The 24,219-nt window shown below is 43.3% G+C and overlaps 1 protein-coding gene across 1 annotated transcript; it reads left to right on the top strand.

Annotated features, from left to right (window-relative positions):
• Nucleotides 1-11,039: 11,039 nt before the first annotated feature.
• Nucleotides 11,040-23,831, top strand: NMUR2 (neuromedin U receptor 2; the record flags this gene model as incomplete). The annotated part of the gene is made up of 4 exons (XM_080923997.1): nucleotides 11,040-11,741; nucleotides 18,070-18,154; nucleotides 21,265-21,390; nucleotides 23,557-23,831. The coding sequence occupies 4 exons, from the start codon at nucleotides 11,040-11,042 to the stop codon at nucleotides 23,829-23,831; spliced, it is 1,188 nt and encodes a 395-aa protein (XP_080780123.1).
• Nucleotides 23,832-24,219: the final 388 nt, after the last annotated feature.

The following is a 24,219-nucleotide window of genomic DNA, read 5'->3' as shown; positions in this document are numbered from 1 at the left end:
AACTCATAAGCAAAAATTCAAAGAGAAAATCTAGTTAACACTGAGCTCAGAGGACAGAGACTCAAGGTCACTGAGTCCTGTCTCCGGCTGGGTATCAGCACCATCCTGGCTTCTCTTTCCTAAACCCTTTCATCCTGGGACTCTCCCCATTCCTGCTCTGGCATGCTATAACTAAATAATCCATGTTTGGCCACCTGATGGCTCCAGGAGCAGTATGAATATCTTTCATCATAAACAATTAACTAATGCAATCTACACAATGACATCAACAGTCACAATCTTACCAAAACAAATCTTCACAAATTTCATACATTCACAATTATAGTTGAAAGGTCATAACCAAGGTAGAGATTAAAATAATATTAAATGGTTCGAACTATGCAATCAATGTTTTAAAGGAAATCTACAGATTCAATGCAATTCCCATCAAAATTCCAACCCAATTCTTCATAGAGTTGGAAAGAGCAATGTGGAATTTCATCTGGAATAGCAAAAAACCTAGAATAGCAAAATCCATCCTCAACAACAAGAAAACATCTGCAGAAATCACCATGCCTGACCTTAAGATATATTACAAGGCAATTGTGTTAAAAACTGAGTGGTACTGGTACAGAGATAGGCACATGGATCAATGGAATAGAATAGAAGATTCAGAAATGAACCTTCACATATATGGTCACTTGATTTTTGACAAAGGAGCTGTAAACATTCAATGGAAAAAAAGACAACCTCTTCAACAAATGGTGTTGGTCCAACTGGCACTCATCATGCAGAAGAATGAAAATAGACCCTTTCTTATCTCCTTGTACAAAGCTCAAGTGCAAGTGGATCAAAGATCTCCACATTAAACCAGGTACACTAAAACTATTAGAAGAGAAAATAGGGAAAACCTTAGATCGCATAGGCACAGGGGAAATTTTCCTGAATAGAACACCAATGGCTTGTGCTCTAAGGTCAAAGATTGACAAATGGGACTTAATGAGATTGCAAAGTTTCTGTAAGGCTAAAGACACTGTCAAGCAAACAAAACGGCAGTCAACAGATTGGAGAAAGACCTTTACCCACCCTACTTCTGATAGAGGCCTAATATCCAAGGTATACAAAGAACTCAAGAAGTTAGACACCAGAGAATCAAACAATCCTATTAAAAATGGGGTACAGAGCTAAACAAAAAGTTCTCAATTGAGGAATATTGAATAGCTGAAAAGCATCTAAGAAAGTGCTCAACAACCTGAGATTCTACCTCACACCAACCAGAATGGCTAAGATAAAAAATTCAGATGACGGCAGATGCTGGTGAGGATGCAGAAAAAGAGAAACACTTCTCCACTGTTGGTGGGGTTGTAAACTGGTACAACCACTCTGGAAATCAGTCTGGCAGTTTCTCAGAAAATTGAACATAGTACTACCTGAAGACCCAGTTATTCCACTTCTGGGCATATACCTCAAAGACGCTCCAACATACATCAAAGACACATGCACCACAATGTTCACAGCAGTCCTATTTATAATAGTCAGAAGCTGGAAAGAACCCAGATGTCCTTCAGTAGATGATTGGATATAAAAATTGTGGTACATTTACACAATGGAGTATTACTCAGCTATCAGAAACAATGACTTTATGAAGTTCTTAAGAAAATGGATGCATCTAGAGAATATCATCCTGAGTAAGGTAACCCAGCCACAAAAGAACAGATATAATATGCAGTCACTGATAATTAGATACTAACCCCAGAAAGCTCTGAACACCCCAGAAACAACTCACAGACGATATGAAGCTCAAGAAAAACAAAGGTCAAAAAAAAAAAAAAAAAAAAAAAAAGAAATAAAGAAAGCCTCAGTCCTTCTTAGGGAAAAAAAATAAATGTATAGCACCCTCTGAGTGTGGTACACCTGGACCTCAAATCATTAATAATCCAAGAGCTAAGACAATAGCCTTATGACAATTTTTGGTATTACCACATCATTATGCTTAATCTATACCCAACAAGAAATTTGTTTCCATGTTACGTTCTATCCTACATGTACTGCATGCTTATGATAAATAGTGGGATTTCAATGCATGCTATCAAACCTCTAAAAGAATTAAGTACTGACAAAAATATTCATATAATGTTATGCCAAAATGCCTTTAAAATTCTGTAAATGTATCCCTCTTTTTTTAAAATAAAGCAGTAAGAAAAAAAAGATCACATATATGAAAAAGCAAAGAAGAAGAAGAAGAAGAAGAAGAAGAAGAAGAAGAAGAAGAAGAAGAAGAAGAAGAAGAAGAAGAAGAAGAAGAAGAAGTAGAAGAAGAAGAAATTGGAAATGGGTAGATGGGGAGATGCCTCAGCTGTCAAAGCTCTTGCTGTTCCTGGAGAGGACCTAAGTTCATTTCCCAACATCCACATCTGGCCATTCATAATTGCCTATAAGTCCAGCTCCAAAGGATCTGGTTTCTTCTTTTGACCTCTAAGGGCACCTGGTCACATGTGCATGCATATACATACACACAGATAAATTTAAATAAATAAATAAATAAATAAATAAATAAATAAATAAATCATAAGAAAAGCCTAAATTTAATCATGTTAATTGTGGTGGTTTGATTAGGAGTGGCTCCCATGGGCACATATAATTGAATGTTTTGCCATTAAGGAGTGTCACTACTTGACAGGGATTAAGAGGTGTGGCCTTCTTAAAGTAGGTGTGGTCTTATGGGAGAGAGCATTTAACTGGGGGTGGGTCTTGATGTTTAAAATGCTCAAGCCAGACCCAGAGGTTCTCTTCTTCCTACTTCCTGGGGATCTTGATGCAGAACTTTCAGCTCCTCTAGCACCATGTTGGCCACCGGCCACCATGCTTCGCACTAAGGATAATAGACTAAAACTCTGAATCAGTAAACAAGCCCCAATTAAATGTTTGCCTTTATAAGAGATTGCTGTGATCATGGGATTTTTTTCATAGCAATAGAAAACTGGCTGAGACTCCAATAAATGATTATAGTCACATAAATATTATAAATAATGTTCAATCAAAAAATTATGGAAAACAAAAGGCAATATTACATTTATGAATTACAGCAAATTGTTTGCTGAATTTCCAGCATGTACCAGTGAACTTGCCCTTAGTTAAGCCATTCCATTAGCGGATCAACTTCTTTCAACTTTCAGTATGTCAATAAATAATGTCTCTTGATACCTACTGTATAACAGACACTACAGTGAACCATTCCTATCTGTTACCATTTGCTCGTAACAATCTCAATGATGTAGAAACTACTAATCCTGATCGCCTTACTGAGAAGGAAAACTATCATGATGAAACAGTTGATCTATTGATTCCTGTTTCAATATGGAAACAGAACATTGCCACAGGAAAAAACCCTGAGCACATGTAACATGAGTCTAGAAGCCTGATGTTGACAATGACAGACTGTGGGAAAGGCTGGGACTCTGTGGGGGACAGCCTGTGTTTTGCCTTTGAAGTTTACAGGTCTATGGAACAGGAGAATGGTCATGTGGATTTGATGAGACAGATTCTGCCCTTTCCCGTTACAGAGACTGTTATGATATTTGACTTGGAACCATGACTGGCTATAAATTACAAGGTGTCTCCAGTGATGCAGAGAAAGGCATTCTCCCTGGAAGGACAATGAGCCAACAAGTATGTGCCCAAGAAAGTTGGATGCTTAGTCATCAAATCTGTTTAACAAAAGTTTTGGTTTGGGAAGTGGTTCCTCTGACCTTCATTAGGATTATGACTTCTCTCTTGACCTGACCTGCCAAATGTGAATGGAATTACAATTTCTCATTTTCAAGCACAAAATGTCAGAGTTCCCTCTAAGCATTTGCTTAAAAATCATTAACGCTGGATGAAGCCTGCCCCCTAATACAACACCTAGATAGAGTAGAAAACACCAGGCAATCTTTGGTGGTTCTGTAGCATAAACAAGCAACGAGTATTTATTTCTTTTAATTTCCTAAGGCTCAAACACTGTTGTTAAGAATCATATATTACTCAGGATTCTCTATAGTAGTGGTTCTCAACCTCCCTAATGCTGATACCCTTTAATACAGAGTCTTGTATTGTGGTGACCACCAACCACAAAATTGTATGTATTGCTACTTCGTAATTTTTGCTACTGTTATGAACCTTAATGTAAATGTCTATGTTTTCCGATGGTCTTAAGTGACCCCTGTGAAAGGGTATTTTAACCCCCAGAGGGCTCATGACTCATAGATTGAGAAACACTGCTCCAGAAAAGCAGAACTGTTAGAAAGTGTGTGTGTGTGTGTGTGTGTGTGTGTGTGTGTGTGTGAATAGAATTGATTTTAGGTTGTGGTCCAGCTAGTCCAACAATAGCTGTCTACCAATGAAAGTCAAATAATCCAATTTAGTCTACACAACTAAACCTCTCAGCTGGCCTTCAGTATATGGCACAATCCTAAAGAAGTAGGCTCTGATGACGGTGAAGGAATGGATTTGCTCGCAAAAAGGGCAAAGAGTACTTCTTTCTTCCATGTCCTCTATACAGGCCGACAGCAGAAGGTGTGGCCCAAAATGAAGGTAGATATTCCTATGCCAAAGATGCAGATTAAAACTGGGTCTTTCCATTTCAAAAGACTTAAGGAGAAAAAAAAAAAAAAAAAAAAAAAAAAAAAAAAAAAAAAAAAAAAAAACCTCTGACATCTATACCCACCCAGTTTGGTCTTAGTTAATTAGTTAGGTTAACAAGCAAGAATAGCCATCACAGAACATAGCCTATCCCAAATGGCTGATACACTATGTGACAAGGGACAGGTCCCCCAGGGCTCATCAGTTCCTATGCTTCATTTTTTCCCCCTGTATTGACAGGTATAAGGGACAGTGACCTCACAGACGTTGTTGCATAGGGCACAAAGCTGGTATGCATGAGACACTCACATAACAGCTAAGAATAGGTACTCGACAAATAAAACTACAGCTATTTTATAGGGTTGGTAGATGCCACTAATCCCTGGTACCACACTTCCTGTGTCCCTGTCTTCAGTCTACAAAAGCAGAGTCCTGGGCAGGTTCAGCCTTACTGTTGTTGCTCAGGCTATACCATCAATCTACGTTGCTTTTCCACTGTTCTGCTTTTTAATCTTCTCTGGACAATCAAAGAATGGTTGTTAGAGAGATGGTGCAGGATTCTTGCCCCAACAGCATCCTTCTCACAACAAGGTGTTAAAACTGTAGGTGCCTCAGCTTCTCTAGATGAACACGGATGATCCTTAAAGCCTTCCTATTTAGCCATAATAAATTCACATTGAACAGACTCTCTGATATTGCCCTGAGATTATCTATACATCAGCTCCACCTCCAATCCTGGATGCCACCCACACACAGTTAAGTATGTGGAGGAGACATCTCCTTGTAAAATGACTGGTTCTGTCCAGGCTTCTTTTCTTGTTGCTGTGATAAAATACCTAGACAAAAGCAACTTAGGGTAGAAATGGTTTGGCTCACAGTTCCGGGTTACAGTCTGTCATGGTGGGGAAGTCCCAGTGGCATGAGTATGATGTGGCCATTGTCTTATATCTGCATTTAGTTAAGACTACTTACTGCTTCAGCAGAGGACCTGGGTTCAATCCTAGCACCCATAGAGTGGCTCAAAATCACCGTAATTCCAAATCAAAGGGATTCAATGCCTCTTCTGGATCCAGGGGACTCCAGCATGTGCATGGTACACATAAAAGCACACCAGACACAGAAAGGTTAGGAACTCTACATGAAGACCAAAGGAATCAACTACCCTGAAGCCTTGGGGCTCTCAGAAGCTAAACCACCAACCAACAAGCACACATGAGCTGGACCCAGGCCTCCTGCATTATGTAGCAGATGTGCAGCTCAGTTTTCATGTGGGTCCCCCACTAAATCTGTTGCCTGTCTGTGTATCCAGTTTCACTAACTGGGCTGCCTTGTCTGTCCTCACTGGAAGGGGATGTGCCAAGCCCTGCAGAGACTTGATGTACCAGGATGGATGAATATCCAGGGAAGGGGAGCTCCACCCTCTCAGAGGAGACGGGTATGTGGGCTGGATAAAGACTGTGTGAGGGAGGTACTGGAAGGAAGGAGTTAAGCAATCAGGAGGTAAAATAAATAAATAAATAAATAGGAAAAAAAGAAAAATTCAAATAATAATGACTGCTGGTTGCTCACTTCATTTCTCTTTATTTTCCTAATTTATCTGATCTCATTCACATACTGTCTTATCTTTCACTTTCTTCTTTTTACACAAGGTTCCATCATCCTAGGGAATGTCACCACCCATAATAAGCAGGGCTTCCCATCTTAAATAATGTGATCAAGATAATCCCACCAGGCATGCCACAGACACATCTCCCCATTGATTCTAAATGTCATCAAGTTGACAGTTGAGATTAACTCCCATGGTACCTAAAAAAACATTGAGCCCCTCGTCATTCTATCATCATTGCAAAGCTGGATATAGGTCTCAGCTCTGGGGGTCTAGAGACCTGTCCATATACTTCCCAAGCAGCTCTAGTACAAGTCTTATGTGGAAATGGAGGTTAGAGTCCTAGAAACTCTCCGTCTGGGCAGCTTGTCTGAGTCACAGAGCAGCAAACAACAAGAGTCACTGTCTCAAACAAGGTGGAAGTTGAGCGACACCCATGATTATTCTGTGACTTCAACATATGCTTCTGTGACATATGCATACCCACAACCACAGAGACAAATATGCATGCATATGCACGTGTGCATGCACACACAGAGAGAGGGGGGGAGAGGGAGGGAGGGAGAGAGAGAGAGAGAGAGAGAGAGAGAGAGAGAGAGAGAGAGATCATTTTCATACCAACCACACTAAGCACATTCCCAGTGGGAAAAGATTATAACTGATTATAACTTACCTGTTTGTTTGGTTTTTTTCGTTTTTTTGAGACAGAAGCTCACAGAGAAGCCCAAACCTAATACTTGCTATAAAACCCAGAGTAGCCTGGAGTATAATAACCCTTTTTGACCTCAGTACAAGTAAAAACATTTGGATTATTCAATTCTCATGATTATTATCCTATTGCACATCTTACTATTCAATTTTACTTTAAAATACTATATAACTTTAAATAACTCATGCTGAATATTTTTGTAGTGCCACCATCAGATCCCTATTTACTAGAGAAGGCCTCTAATGCTGAGCCACTCTTCTGAATATACTGAATGCTTTTCTCAGGAAGTACTTGCCCTCATGGCGATCCTGCAAGGTACGGCAGCTATCTTATTTATTTTGCAAATGGAGTAACTGAGACTTCTGGGAACTAAATACAACTCTGTTCTTTGAAAACCGATTAACTGTGAGCGTATTTTTCTCATATCTACCACTCTCTTTTTCTTTCTAACATCATCTCCAATCCAACTGTGTCCCCCCTTTTAAATCACTTTTAAAAATCCAATTAGTTTGTTTTACTCTAATTAGTTTTATTTTAATGCAGTGAATACTTCCTATATGCACATGGGTGTGGTTTATACACTGGTACTTCAGCAGATGACCAGGGGTCACACTCTTAAAAGTATGTGACATCTACATCCATCCCCAGCACCAACTGCCAATGGTTCCTCAGCTAGGGCTGGAGATTCAGGCCAATTCCCTTCCTGTGCTGTCATTTTATCTGGCTACATCTTGTACAGGTAGCTACAGCAGCTGTGAATTCACCAGCGCTTCATGCCAAGCCCAGAAGACAGCATCTCACAGCTCTCCTCCCCATCCTCTGGTTCTTAACCCATCTCTTCTTCCATAAAGTTCCTTGAGCTCAGAGAGGGAATAGAGATGTTCCAAGTACAGACAACCATTCACAGCTGCTTCTCTTCCACACTTTTCTCAGTTATGAGTCTCTGTCTTAACAACCACTTTCTGAGGGAATGTGCTTTATCCACTGAACCATCCCCCAAGCCCATGTTTGGCTTTTGGGTCCTAGGGATTGGAAATTCTCACATTTATAAGGCAAGTACTTGACCAGTTCAGTCATTTCCTCAGATCTCAAAGCATGCTCCAGCTCTGTCTCTGAGGTGATGATTATAAGCTAGGACCTACCCTTCCCTCTCCCAACAAATCAGCAAGACCCCAGGTAGTGACAACCACTTCAGCCTGGGCCCGAGAGTGATCACAGCACAGGGAAGATTCTCCTCACTGATGCTTGCTAAGCAGGCAGTGTGGGGGAAAATCCTAATCATAAATGATGTTGGTGCTGGAAACAGACACTGAGCTTAGGTTCTCTGGAAGAGCCGCTACTCTCAGCCGCTGAGTTATTATCTCCCCAGCACCCACCTCCTTCAGACTCACAAGCGGCACCAGGTGTCACTATTGCAAAATTATCCCTAAATATAAATGTAAGTCTTACCTTCCTGCTGCTGCTGCGATGTCAGCCATGCCTGTCTCTTCCTAGCCTCACTCTCCTGGATGTTCCTGTTCAAAACTCTCCCAAGAACTCTGTGTTTGAATAGACCCAAAGCCTATGGAATGTCAGGAAGAGGCAAACTATCACAGCCTCCATGCTCGCATATCCCAAGAGTCAGATAATTATGGTACATTAACAGTGAGGCACAATTCCAGAGGAGAGGTGAGCAAAATTCTACTCAAACCAGATAGGGAACCAACTACAGATGCCACCTACACTCAACTTGGTGAATGGCTCATTGGGGTTACTTACAGGAGCATAAGTTACTCAAAGACAGCTACATTACCAAAGTCCATCCCAGCATCAGTGACAGCTCATAAAAGCTGGAAACTTGGAACATACTACAGGCAGCTCACCTTTTCTAAGATTGTCTCCCAGCTGTCTCAGATCCTTATGCACTTTTAAATAGGGAAGAATCCAGTAAATCTGGTCAGTATCAGAAACTTCCTGAAACTTTCAAGTTGTTTATTTCCTAAGCTTAACGAGTTTCCTTGAAGCCTGAGATGTTTTACTTCCTCTTAGAACATCCTGTATCTTACAAAAGCTTTTATACAGGTTGAGAGGCTTAATCTCAGAGGAACTTGCTGCACTCCATTCTGAAGCTTGTTTCTGCATTAGAACCATTTACTGATTAAATCCTTCTCTAAGCCTTTTAGATCTTGGTCTCAAAGGCATATGGTGAAACAAACCTTCTTTTACTTCCTTCTCAAGTTATTTATCAACTTTTATCTGGGAACATATAATTTATTAATTTGCTTGTACATTTTCAGATGTCCTAACAGGGGGAAAAAAGAAGCTCAGAGGAGCACAGGTGGCTATTAGCTGTGAGGGTGAGGGTTCATCTTCACTGGCAACTTGATTGAGTTTGGAATCATCCAGGAGACAGTTTCTGTCTGTCTGTGAGCGACATTCCAGAGAGGTTTTACTGGAAAGGGAAGATCTTCCCTGAATGTGGAAGGCACCATCCCATGGAGTAAGGTATTGGACTGAATAAAAAAGGAAAAAAATATGAAGTGAGTATCACTATTTATCCCTTTGCTTTCTGACTGTGGCTCCAGGATGACTTGTGTTCCTGTTGCCATCCCTACCACAGCATCATCCTTAAACTATGAGTGACAGTAAGTCCTTCTGATACTGCTTTTTAATTTTTATATATAGCATTTATTTGTTTGGTGTTGTATTGGCTGTGTGTGTGTGTGTGTGTGTGTGTGTGAGAGAGAGAGAGAGAGAGAGAGAGAGAGAGAGAGAGAGAGAATGAGAGAATGAGAGAGAGAGAGAGAGAGAGAGAGAGAGAGAGAGAGAGAGAGAGAGAGAGATGCCACATGTGTGGAGGTCAGAGAATGATTTGTGGGAATCTCTTCTTCCAACCTGTGAGTCTCAGGGATTGAACTCAGGCAGTCAGACTTGGTGGAAAGCTTTCGTCCTGAGCCATCTCACCAGCCGCATAAGTCTTCGTGTAAGTTGCTTCCATTGGGTGTTCTGTGAAAAGCAATGAGAAGAATGACTAACAGGTTCTTGTTTCCACAAAGCGTAGGACAGCACAGGACATCTAGTAAATCCATAGAAATGTAGTGTGTGTGTGTGTGTGTGTGTGTGAGAGAGAGAGAGAGAGAGAGAGAGAGAGAGAGAGAGAGAGAGAGAGAGAGAGGAGAGGAGAGGAGAGGAGAGGAGAGGAGAGGAGAGGAGAGGAGAAGAAGGGAGGGCAGGAGGAAGGGAAGGAGGGAGGTAGAGGGAGAGAAGAGGAGAAACAGACAGGCAAAAATAGAAACAGACAGACAGACAGATAGACAAGGAAAGAGAGTAGGAGAGAAGGGAGAGAGACAGAAACAGAGAGACAGCAAGGGGGGAGTTAAACAGATAGATAAACAGAAGGATGATGGAGAGGAAGAGATGAAGAGGCTGTGAGAGGCAGAAAGAAGAGGAGGGAGGGAACTCTGAGAGTTCAATTTTCTTAATATCTAATGATCTGGTCCTGAAACCTGCTTGCTTTCTGAGCTGTTGAGAGAGATTCTTAGGCAAAGCTAAAACCTAAAAGCTGATTTTCAGCCACTGAGGTCCCCAAAATCATGTCTCATGCTTTTCCGGAGAGCCCTGATTGTCCAAAGGAACAACATAATGTGAGAAATCGATTGATCTTCCTCTTCTTGACAGAACATAGCGCTATCAGAGAGCAAGGAGACTGGCTCAGCAGTTAGGCTTCTCAGCCCTTCCTGTACTCCTCCCCAGAGCCCCACCACTCTGAGGCTGGCCAGGCTGGGAGTTTTCACTCCTCAGGTGGCCACAGGCAGCTCACTGTGTACTGGCGGACTCTCTGGCCGCTTCCAAATCACAGGGAGATTCCTCCTCTCTTGCTCCCCAAACACAAAGCTCACACCAACCCGCCTGGCTCTCCCACGGTGCCGCTTAACCTACTCATTGGCCAGCAGCGTTCCGGGGGCGGGGCCTGGGTGGTCCTCAAAAGGCATTAACAGCGTGAGAGAACAGCCCTAGAGGCTGATGCTATACTTTCGTTTCTCTCAGACCTTCTTCAGGAGCCTCTGCTTTCAGACTCCTGGCTCAGCTTGGGGAACAGAGACCCAGAGCAAGGGGTACCTGGGGTTGTGGATTTTAAGCTCAGTAATGGGAAAACTTGAAAATGTTTCCTGGATTCACGATCCTCTTATGAAGTACCTGAACAGCACAGAAGAGTACTTGGTCCACCTGTGTGGACCCAAGCGCAGTGACTTATCCCTTCCTGTGTCTGTGGCCTATGCGCTGATCTTTGTGGTGGGGGTGATGGGCAATCTTCTGGTGTGCCTGGTGATTGTCCGACATCAGACTTTGAAGACGCCCACCAACTACTATCTCTTCAGCTTGGCAGTCTCAGACCTGCTGGTGCTGCTCTTGGGGATGCCTCTGGAGGTCTACGAGATGTGGCACAATTATCCCTTCCTGTTCGGGCCTGTGGGATGTTACTTCAAGACAGCCCTCTTCGAGACTGTGTGCTTCGCTTCCATTCTCAGTGTCACCACGGTGAGCATAGAGCGCTATGTGGCCATCGTCCACCCGTTCCGAGCCAAGCTGGAGAGCACACGGCGGCGGGCCCTCAGGATCCTCAGCCTAGTCTGGAGCTTCTCTGTGATCTTTTCTTTGCCCAACACCAGCATCCACGGCATCAAGTTCCAGCACTTTCCCAACGGGTCCTCGGTGCCTGGCTCGGCCACCTGCACTGTCACCAAGCCCATGTGGGTGTATAACTTCATCATCCAAGCTACGTCCTTCCTCTTCTACATCCTCCCGATGACCCTCATCAGCGTCCTCTACTATCTCATGGGGCTCAGGGTACGTATTGAAGGTGGCGGGCTTGTGACGTCATCCCACCCTTCTTGCCCATTCTGAATTCAAGGGGAAGATTGATGGTGGTGGAAAGACAGAATCAGAGGGGTGCACGGAGGATACCATTAAGTGGGAAATTAAGAAGGAAGAGTTTATATGTATGTAAAGTAGTTGTACATGAAAATTCCATACATGTACTCAAGATTTATCTCGCCAGTAAAATCAGCTTGGTCTCCTTTTGGGCAGTTGGGAATTGCCACCGATTAAACATGGGAAACCCACAACTCTATTACTTTCTTTACCTGCTGTCCCTTCTTTTTTCTGTGTGTGTCCATCCATGTTTCTAGACAGCTTCCTAGGGGTATCATTGTAGATACTACTTGTGGGAGAATCTGACTCCTCGGGCTTGAGGAGAAGCTTCACTTTGAAGGTGTACCTGTGTCCCAGGCTTAGCCGATCACACTCTGGGGAGATGTGTCTATGCCTGCTGCCTCTTCTCTGCCCTGTGGTCAAGTTTTTCTCTGTACCAACCTGTCTTGAGGATATCGTGAACTCTTCCCACTTTATGATCTGAGGCAGATATACAGCAGTGAAAGCAAATATTTCCTTGTGGCTGCATTGACCTTTGATTGAAACAGCAAGTTAAATCCTCTCTCTCCTTCTTCCCTCCCTGGCTTTCTCCCCCCCCCCCGTGTGTGTGTGTGTGTGTGTGTGTGTGTGTGTGTGGTGTCTGTGTCTCTCTCTCTCTCTATGTGGAGAGAGGGGGGAGGCAGGGAGAGAAAGAGAGACATATATAATATATACCTTGAAACCAGTTTTATAACAGGTAGTGATTGAGGGATGGAAAAGTAAACAGAACTCCTAAGTTAGATCATAGAGGTGTGATTAAGAGACATGTGAGTTTCTGGGGAAATCACTGTTTCCCCTGCACCTTACAATTACAGGCTCCTTTTCAAAGCTTGTGGTGATATTTTTTTTTTCATTTTCCCTGCTTCTAAATTAGCTGAGAGAATCTGCTTTTTGAGAAATGTGGGCGAGCGTCTGTGTACATCCAGCTGTATGCTGTACCCAAATTCATAGGTGTGGGTCCCCCCAGTGACAGTTTTGTATTCACTTAAGGAAGTGGGCCATGCTGTAAACTGTTACAGGGTTATTTAGACTCTCGGGTCCTCTGCTGACGTACGCCTGTAGGCAAGCCACACACAGTTCTCCTGGAATTACTTTCCCATTTGGAGAATGAAAAGGTCACATCACATCATTTCTAAGGCTTCTTCCTGCTCTAACAGTCTGCGGCTCTTTTTAAAACAGCGAAGAGACTATGAAGGAGATAGACATGAGCTTTAAGTGAAATAAATAAGCACACAAATCCCATCACATCCTTTGGTGGTATGGCTCCGGATGCAGAGTACCACTCCAGTCAATCTCCGAGGAAGGCAGTTATCAGCAAAGAGGATCTTTCTTACTATTCACTGGCCCTAAAATGAGTGGCCAGGCCTGAGTAGGAAGAACATATATGAATGTCATAGACGTGTAGGAACAGGAATATATCTGACCATCCAGAGACTAGTGGCCTCTCCCCTAAGTCCTGTGTCACTTTATCCAGCTCAGTATCACAGTTCCAGAATGTCCTATGTATCTAATCCAGAGGAAAAGGCTTCCATACGTTTCCAAATATCACACATCCCATGAGACCTCCTCGCCTCCTCACCCTGACTATAACAATATATTGTTGTTCAGTGCTAAGCAACCATTTGTCTTGTATGAGTTTGGGGATGTGCCTAAGTTTAACAGCAAGCATAGACTCCTCTAAGGTCTTTCTTCAAGCTTCATCTTGTTCCACTCATATGAATCCACAGTGTCTGTGAACCAAGCTGGTGGCGGTTCAGATGATAGCCATCCTGCGTTGTGTGAGCAGGGCAAGCAGTAACAGCCTGTTTCAGAGGAGGTGAAGTCGATGTGAAGGGACCAGAGGGTGATTGTGAAAAGAGGTGTCTGACTTCTTATTCTGAAGATTTAAGCAGCAGTCTGGTGAAGCAAGTCCCTTCAGAGCCATGGGCTTCAGAACCTTTGGACCCCTTTCCCTGGAAGGTTCCTGCCACGCTCCACCATGTTCCTTTTGTCACTTTGTCCACCCTGTCAGTCAGGCTTCAAACACCCTTCCCTGGGGCAGTTCTTCTAGAGGCCCTAGCTGTCCTGCCTCTGGTGTAGATGCCATAGCTTCCCCTAATTTTCTTCACTACAATTTCTGTTTCTGTGTAAACCCTTTAGGTCATTAATTTCTCCCTAACCAGGCTAAGCACGGTCAGGAGATAAAGCTCAATTACCCCCCTCATTACTGGGCTTTGGTTTCTCTACATCTAAGATAAAAGACTTAGAAACATGGCCTCAAAGGTCCTTTAAATGCTCACAATTTAAAGAGACCCAGGCCCTAGAGGTATTTGAGCTATTGGGTCTGCTGAGAACTGTAGAGGTGTGGCTGAGTCTGGTTTCCACTACCTTCAGAAGGCAACCAGAGGAAGACACAGAACAAGAGAAGCCTGTGTGTTCAAAGCTAACTACTCACTGATGCTCCTTCATCCCAGGACATAGATTTCCACAGGAGGCACTTTTGAGGCTTAGAGCACCATGGAAATAGAAAGTGAATGACCTGAGTCTATCCAAAAGGAAATACTGACAAAGTCTAGCTTAATCCATGTCTCTAACACACAACATTTGTGTTGATGGGGGCACTTGTGTAAACTGCATGAAAATCGACAGTGCCGGACAGGCTATGAACAAGCAAGATGGTGGATGGATGGATGGATGGATGGATGGACAGATAGACAAGATATATAGAGATGAATGCACAAAGAGACAGATGATGAAAGAAGGAAAGGGAGGGAGGGAGGGAGAGGAGAGGGAGGGAGGGAGGAAGAAGGGACAGAGGGAGGGAGAGGAAAGGAGAGGGAGGGAGGGAGAAATAGGATGGAAAGAAGTGGATGCATAGAGAGGCATGATGACTGGGTGACTGGATAGATGGATGGCTAGGGAGATAAACAGACACACAGACAATATTTTCTAATTAGCAATTAGAAAAATGCTACCCAAGGGCTAAAGAGTTGTCTTAGTGATTAAGGGCACTTGTGGTTTTCCAGAGGTCCAGGTTTAATTCCCAGCACCCACATGTCAGATTATAACTTTTTATAACTCTAGTTCCAGGACTACCTATGCCCTCTTTTGGCTTGCACAGACACCAGACACTCATACATGCAGGCAAAACAATCATACATATTTTTTTAATTAAAGGAAAGGAAGAAGCATCAAGGCTCAGTTTGATCTGAGCAATTCTTCCATTGAGGTTCCCTTTTCCCAGGTAACTCTAGGTTTGTGCCCAGTTGACAGCTGAAATGAAAGCTAACCTCTGTCAAGTAAACACAGCTGAATTAGAAGGAGATTTTCCCAGAAGAGGCTCAGCAATCCTCATAAGGGAATACAAACAGTTGCCCTCAGGTATTTTAATTTATACCATGTCCTTTGAGAAGATGTGGAATGATAATCAATCATAAGAGTAATGATAATCTACCATGCACCGAGTACCACGTGCCCTGCACTGGCATGCCCACCATATTGGGAATACCTTCGCGCCCTCACCACACTTTATTTCCACATCACTGCAGGATTCCCTCAGTTTCCTCCTGGGTGCCAGTTGTATCTAAAGAGTCAAATCTCAAATCATTTTTAACCCCTCACTTTCTCGAAACAAACTTTATGTAGATCAAGACTCCAAGAGACAGGCAGACAGGTGAACCATATAGGTAGATGCCTGCGGCCCAGGTGTTCCTGTAGACTGCCTGATTTTAAGGAGCTTGTATATTCTAGAGGCATAGGATATGGATTTATGGAGCTGTTGAAGTGACCTTTAATGGGCCATTCTCCAAGTTTTCTCCAACTTTAATGACTTTCTCTAAAGTGTCCCCTCCATATAAACTCCATCCTAGAAGCCCGATGCTTCTCAAAGAAGCCTGTTCATCATCACACACAGTCATACCCATCTCAGGGACCTTGAACTTGAAAATGTCTCCTTATAACTCAGCGGGCTGATTCTAACAGAGCTGGAGACTGTGTAGGACAAATTTCCTTCCACTTAATAACCTGTTGACCCATCAGGTTCCCTGTCACCATCAGTGAAGGAATCTCCGTGTGCCTGGTGGCACATAAATGGATACTTAGACCTGAAGTTCACAAGGTAGTCATAGCTCTCAGTGAAGGTTCATCCAGGAAAACACACAAAGGTGTCAAACACATAGCTTCTTTTCTGGTTCTTTGTTCTGCTTTCTAAGGAGCTTACAACCTGCACATAGCAGTATTGTGAGGGCTTTTCCCATGCTGCCACACAAGCAATGGTTGTGTTTCCTAACTCAGATGCAGTGAAGAAGGGGTCCCTTTCCAGTTCTAGGAGTTCAGAATGTGACGCTTTCTTGGCCTCATACCTAACAATGGAACTGGGGGTTGGGGACAGGACCAGAAGTGAGTTGGGTCTAACTCAGCTTAATCTTCTCTGTTACCTTGATTGGGTATGGAATCACCTAGGAAACACCCCCCCCGGGCATGTTTGTGAGGGTGTTTCCAGAGAGATGGACCTGAGGGAGGAAGACCCACCCTGATGGTAACTGCATCTCATGGGCTGGGGTTCCAGACTGAATAAAAAGGGGAAGGAGAGCAGTGAGTTTATCGCAGTGTCCGTCTCCTGTTTCCTGGCTGGGATGCAATGCGCTCATCTGTTTTATGCCGCTGCCTCTCCCCCTTCTTCATATACTCTACTCAAACTGTGGGTCAAGCAAAACCTTCTTCCCCTAAGTTGCTTCTTGCTCAGTATTTTTGTTATAGCAACAAGAAAAGTAACTGACACTTTCACCAAACTAGGAACTAAGTGTGGTAAAGGAATAAACAATCTAAAAAAGAGTTGGAGTGACACTGGTAAGCCAGCAAGGGGGGAATGCCATAGAATTAAACAATACTTGACAGGCTTTGAAGTGTGTGGTCACAGGTTATCAGAGTTCCTTTCATCTGGTATGACATCACCATAGGCAAAAAAGTAGATCTAATGGAGAAAGATCCACCACCAAATAGATAGCAGGGCTCTCCAGCGCATATGAACTTGGAAGGAAGGAGAGGGCAATGGGCTAGAACTTCTGCATCTTCAGGAGTAGGTGGGCCTTAAACAGGCTAGTAGAGACGGCGTCTAATGTCATGCTTCCATTCCAAATTCACATTACTACAAGAATTACCCTGTATCTCAATTAAGATAAATATCTGCCGATGTTTAAATTCTGAAGGATGTGCTATACTATCAGGAGAATCACAAAAACAGCGTGTCCTGGATTATGCTGGTCAGTACAGTGTCAGGGAGTTTGCTGAGAAGGGGTCGGAAGTGTATGATTTAAAGAAACGTGATTCCCCTTTCCACTGAGATGACTGTGGGAGATGCAGATGTGCAAATTGGAGAAAGTGGTGCACAAACCCCTGGAAGACGCACAAAGCTCATGACCACACTCAAGGTGTCAGGTGTCCCACGGTGCGATTCTTTGAGTGAGAATGCCCTCTATATGCCTAGCTCCCAGTTTGGAAGGATTAGAAGGCATGGCCTTTGTGGTTTCGAATGCCCACTCCAGGCCTAATGCCTCCTTCCCTCTGCCTACTGCCAATGGGTCAGGATGCAAAGCTATCTATCAGCTACACTCTAGCACCGTGCCTTCCAGCTTCCCACTGTGCTTCACCAAGACGGTCCTGGATAACCCTCTGAAACAGTAAGCAAGCCCCCAATTAAATGCCTTCTTTTGTCAGAGTTGCCTTAGTCATGGTGTCTCTTCACAGCAATGGAACAGTGACTAAGACAAAGCAAAGATCAAAACATTCATGAGATCATAATATCTTGTTTTCCTGGAACCTCCTATCACATGGCATAGGGTCTTGACTCTAAGGATGTATCTAACAAAAGGGAAAGGAATGAATAAGTGAATGGAGGGACCTGATTACTATGTTGTTGCTGTTGTTGCTAATTTCAAGATTAACCATTTTGGCTGTGTACATGTGTGTGCATGCAGGCATGGGTGTGCAATATTTTCTAACATACCACAGAATTAGAATTGCATGAAATGTCTCATTAAAAGCTTAGTTTTATTTTTACTGTATCCTACCCATAACCCTGTCCAGAGAACTTGAATTAAATTCTGCATCCAGTGAAGGGTTTTTAAATTTTTCAAAACATCTCTTTAAGTGTTGTTTATATACCTCCAAAGTTTCTGGTGGGGAAAGAAGTCTTTTCTTCATAACCACTTTTCCACTTCTCCTCCAGCTGAAGAGAGACGAATCGCTCGAGGCGGACAAAGTGACTGTCAACATTCACAGACCCTCCAGAAAATCAGTCACCAAGATGCTCTGTAAGCTGCTTGCTTTGTTTAATGCTTGTTCACTTTTGTTTATAAGAGCAGAGGTTTTTGTCTTTGGCACTGACGTAACGGTGCTGGTTAAGATGTTCTTCTTGATTTCCAGAAGCTTCTATGACCTTCCTGTTTTGTTTCATCTTTGGTTTTTTGGGCATTTGGAGCCTTTTGCTAGGTTACAGCTACTGAAGTGCCTTCCCAATCCTATGAAGTAAATCATGTTTGCACACTGAGCCTGAACCCCACTCTAAGATGAGGTAGGCATAGTTTCTGAACTTGTATGTACTCTAGCATTCATCAAACTTGGGGAACACATTTATGGTAGGTCCTGCATTCACAAATGCATATACACATACACAGTGTTTTATAACTCACTTTAGAAGATTTTAAACTCCTAATGGCAACATAGACTCTGTGGATTGTTTTTATTCCAGATTAAGAACAATTAGTCATGAGTTCTACTCAGTAATTCATTCCACCTAGGACATTGTATCAAAACATCATCATGTTTAAAAACAAAACAGTAAAAATAGTCTTTTTATTAGAAGTGTGCATACTTGTAGGAGACAAACTATTCTTAAGAAACTCAGGTGCTGACCATCCTCTCTCCAAAGGATGCTAGAAAAGCAAATAAACCCCTGGACTGGGGAGATAGATCAGTGGTTAAAGCATTTGCTGTTAAACATGAGGAGTAGGGAATTTGATCCCCAGATTCCTATGTAAATGCTAGTGTGAGTGACCACCCTTTTATAATCCCCCTCTTGGGAGGCAGAAACAGAGGGTCTACAGAGTAAGCTGGCTCTGGAGACAGGCCATATCAGTGAGTTCTAAGTTTGATTGAGAGACCCTGCCTTAGTAAATGAGGTGGATGAGTGATTGAGGACAATTCTTGATTGTCCTTAGGCCTAGGCACACATAGGCATGTGCCCACCCATATGCATTTAAACATGCATGCACACGCAGACACACATCTCCATACACACAATACAAAGGGACTCGTGAAAGTGAAAGCTAAGAAAGCCAGCACCAGTCCGCTAGGAGAAGTACTGATGGTGTATGTTAAACTTATAAACTTTTGAAATCACATCCTACCTTTAGAAAGAAAGGAATCTCCAGGCTCATGAGCACACAGCTCATGGAAACTGGGCCCTCTGTGGACAAAACCCAGAAGTTTCCCAAATTGGTCTTTTCACTCTAATAATCATTTTCTTTGAGGTTTTTCAGCCCCATGTGGGTCTTGTTGTTAGGAGACAGGGAATCTTCATTATTTCCCTCCTCCCTTTCATCATGATCTTCTCAATGTTCGCTGGTGTTAGCAATGCAGTAGGAGGCCTGGTAGAGCCCCTTGGTAGAGCACATGCCCTGTATGTGCAAGGCCCTGAGTTCAATTCCTAGCATGCCATACACAGAAAAGTAGATCTGGGCTTCAGGTAAAGACATCGTGTGTAACTAACAGGACCCTGTCTCGAAAAGTAAAAAGAGGACTTGGCTGTAACTCAGCGGTGGAGTGCTTGTCTGGTATGTATGTGTGGAGCTTAAGCCCAATTTCTAGTAATAAAAAAAAAAAAAAAAGAGCAAAACAGTAATAATGACGACATGTAAATCATTTATTTGCCTTCGTTGTGATCAGGAATGATGGCCAGAAGTTAATGAGAGTTAAGTTTTGAGAGATAAATTCAAAAGAATATTCCAGTTACTTTTGGAAACATACTGCACAGGCGGACAGTTTACACTCAAAGTTAACTCCAAAAGGAGACAAAGGTACCAGTTTTCCTGAAAACCTGGAATGTGCTAATGGGCAGAGCTGCAAAATGAAAGCCACATACCCATCTCTCTGCCTCAGATGGTGTCAGCTCGTGACTGCTCCCCCTTTCTCCTCAGGCTTGTTTCTCCTCCTCCAGCTTTGTTAGATCACTCAGATACAAACTTCAAGAGGCCTGTCACAGGAAAGGATTTGATAACTTCTTAAAGGGAGGAAATGCTTCTTCTTGTGGAGCGTTAGTGTCCTAAGGGGAAGCTATTGGCACACCCATCCCTGCCCTGGGGCTGAAGAAGTGAAGGATGGGGGTAGGGGGTAGGTAATTGTGCTCACTTTTGACTCTGGCTAATAGGCTCTTCCTCCCCAAATCAACACTGTGATTACTGCTGTTCTGACTCTGTGTCTTGCCCAACTCATCACAGAATCAAAAGGAGCAAGGAAACTCCTGATGAGTTCTTGTTTTGTGTTAACCGCTTTGTACTTCTGGGGACAGGGATAGGTTGGTAAAGTGCTTGCTGAACACACTCCTGTTTGATCTCCAGCATCTGCGTAATAAAAAGTTGAGCATGTTGGGTGATGTGTACTTGTAATACCAAATCCCAAAGCTGGGTGGGTGGAAACAGGTGGGTCCCTGGGGTTTGCTAGCCATTGATCTAGCTGAATTGGTGAATTCAAGGTAAAAGTGAGCTTTCTGAAGAATGATCCTTAAAGTTGACCTCTGTTCTCCACACCCCAATGCATACCCAAAGACACAGAACACAACACACATTCAATATACACACAAAGCGCATAAGACATATAACATATGCAAGACACAATGCATATGCACATATCACACATGCACACAGGCACACATACATACAACACACATAACAAAGAAAAGGTTTATCTAGGCTCACAGCTTCAGTTCATCTTTGGGCCTATTGTGAGGAAGAGGGAGAGAAAAGCAGGGGAGAGGAGCGCGAAGGGGCAGGGAGAATTCTCAACAAAAAGGACATTAAGTTGAAATGGGACATGTTGGAGAACATGAAAGGAGTTAGAGAGAGAAAAAAAGGAGTAAACATGATTATATTATATTATGTGCATTTATGAAAATTCAAAATTTCAAGTAAAAATAGAATTATATATTTTAAAAGAACATTGAGGCAATTGTATAAAAAATTGGTCCTAGATCCATACAACTAACTTTTATGTTCGAATATTCTTTAACTCTGGGATCCTTTGCCTATAGCGATCTCTTAGCCAAGGTGTCAGAGAAAAACCTGATAAATGAAGAGGAAGGGCGGGGTGAGCATCATGTTCTTCCCTGGCCCTACTCCATCATTCCCTCTCCCACTTCCTTTCCCAGTTGTCTTGGTCCTTGTGTTTGCCATCTGCTGGACCCCCTTCCATGTGGACCGGCTCTTCTTCAGCTTTGTGGATGAGTGGACTGAGTCCCTGGCTGCTGTGTTCAACCTCATCCACGTGGTATCAGGTAAAGCCCTGGTGGGTCTGCTGACGTAACTATAAGGCAGCATTTCCTTTCCTCTGACCTGAGGCCTCACTACATAAGCATCTCACAGAGATCTGGCCTTCTCTTATGGAAACATGGAGCATGTTTAGAGGTTACTTAAGAAAACCCCCAATTTTACAGTGATAATTACAACAGGGGATTCCTCAATGGTCATCAGTGTTTGACACCAAAGATATACACAGAGGAAATGGTTTTCCCAAAGGCACGAGCCTGTCAAAACTGAAAACTGGGTTCAAGTCTAAACTATTGAATTTCAAGTTCGGGTTTTTTTTTTTTTTTTTTTTTTTCCCAAAAATGAAGAAACTACGGTGCTCGATTCAGGGTACTTTCACCAGCTTCCATTGTCCTCAGTTTATTCTTTGGGCTCTGGATTATTAAAAACATAACCAGAGATTGAAGGTAAGATGCATATATGCAATTTAGGAGCATCACAGCTCAGGACAAAAGGAAGGAGAGAGGGGAAGGGGTAGAAAGGAGAGAAAGCTCAGACAGCAGACTTTCCTGTGTAATGCAGTCATTTCTGTCTCTGAGCATTTGCACCCAAATACACTTCCCCTGTCTTCATCAAATGTCTCCCACCCATGTCAAGGTCCAGCTGGTGTCACCTCCACTGAATCCCTCGTGACCCACAGCAGTCTCTCTTATGACCAGATAACTGCTGTAGACCGGCAGCTAGCATCATAATGCTTCTAGTAGACATCATTCTGGATCCCTGTTTGTAGCTTTGCCAAGGGTCCTGCCTCTGTTCTATTCTTTCAATTGGAGAAAAATAAACTGTGGAGTGCATGGAGAAAAAAAAAAGTCTAAATCTTTTATCTTTCAATGTTCATTGAAGTTCCCAGAATGTCCTAATAAGCATTTGATTCCTGTCTGAATGAACAGACCACATCTCCTTATCCCAGAGAGGGCACTGAACACAGACACAAAACAGGGGGGATTCCATCTGAGCTTAGTTTGTTGAATCACTAAAATTACTAACAGGAATGTGAGCAACTTATAGACAGCTGTAACACTGGAAAAAAATACATGTTTCAGCAATGGTTAACTGTCTATACTCCTTGGGAAGGGATTCAGCCTCATGACCTTTCCCCAAACAACAGTTAACTGTCTGTAAATCTTTGAGGAAAGGCAGGCAACCCTTCCCCGGTAACGCAAAGTTAATGGGAACCCCCTTGTGTAGACACCAATGGATAATTGCAGCGGACAGTTCTAGACAGCTACGGCAGTGACTGAGTCAGCCTGGAGGATGTTTTCCCTCAGCACTCAGCTTCAGCCAGAATACCCAGACTCCATTTTCCAGAAGGAGCTGAAGAGCCAGTGTTTATCTAAGGGCCCTGAACAGAAGAGGTCCAGGGCCCTAGCCTCCCTTAAGCTTCAGTGGTGCCTTAGAGAAACAAAACAGGAGATGATAGTAAACGAGTCTACAGGAGCTGGGGAGACAGTTCTATGGTTAAGAGCACATCCTGCTCTTACAGAGGACACAACTTCTGGTCCCAGCTCCTGTATCAGTGTCGGGGTTTCTCTCATGCCTACACTCCAGTGCCTTCCTTTAGCCTCTGTGGGAACTGATACACACACACACTTGCATAATTACAAATTAAATCTTTAAAGAAAAGAGTGCACGTATAACAAGCAGAGAAGAGGCCATATGTAAGCCACCCGGAGGACAAAATAAGGGGCAATGCATAATCAAACAGTGGAAGTGCGATCAGGGAAGCAGAAAGTGGGTAGGAAAGGGGTGTGGCGCCGGAGCAGTTGGGGGTCACCCTCTCTCAGAGGTTTTCCCCAAAATGAAAAATTTCACCAGAACAGTGTTTTGGCTGACCTTACCACAGGTACTGCTCCAAATGATAACTTTAACTAAAAATCCAGTGAATAAACAAGTCATTTTTTTCCTGATACTTGAATATCTCGTCAGTACCATTACCCAGCACCATAGAAAAACCATGATTCTTTCATGGCTCTGTGTTTGGGTCCTGAGTGCACGGGAGACCTCCCTACAGCATTTCAAATTCTCAGTGAGTGTCCTGTACACCCCACTGCTTCCAGAAGAGACAATCACAGGGTTCCTGGGCCTTTCGTAAATATTTACTTTCTTTCTTACCTTCCTCCATCCCTCATTCGCAGGTGTCTTCTTCTATCTGAGCTCGGCAGTCAACCCCATTATCTATAACCTCCTGTCTCGGCGCTTCCGCGTAGCCTTTCGGAATGTTGTCTCTTCTTCCTGCAAATGGTGCCATTCCCAGCATCGCCCACAGGGACCTCCAGCACAGAAGACCATCTTCATGACAGAATGCCACCTTGTGGAGCTGACAGAGGATATAGGGCCCCAATTTCCTTGTCAGTCATCCATCCACAACACCCACCTTACCACTGCCCCCTGTGCTGGGGAGGTACCATGAAAGGAGTGGTGGGAAGGCCACTTCAGAAAACCTGGATTGACACCCCTCTATGTGCCAGAAATGCAAAGAGGGACACCCTGTTACTTATGCCTCCTTGTGTGCCATTAGAGAGGTGACAAGGCTCTTAGATCCCACGTACTCGTTACTTTTTATAATGTGAAAACACAGACTTCATTCTGGGTCACAGTGCAGACCTTACACCCCATCTTTCTATATTGTGATTTTTCACAACCTATGTCTCACTCAGAGATGTTCTCATGATGGGTGGGTTTAGCCTAGTAAAGACATTGTAGAGTAGCTAAGCAACACAACACAGTTATCCCAACCTTCAAAGCCAGGATGCAGGAGAAACTTGTGGGTGGTACTCTGGCTGCTGGCTCTGAACTGC

This window comes from Micromys minutus (assembly GCF_963924665.1).
Source record: "Micromys minutus genome assembly, chromosome: 10".
NCBI classification, from domain to species: Eukaryota; Metazoa; Chordata; class Mammalia; order Rodentia; family Muridae; genus Micromys; species Micromys minutus.
This window is presented reverse-complemented; position numbering and strand designations above follow the sequence as displayed.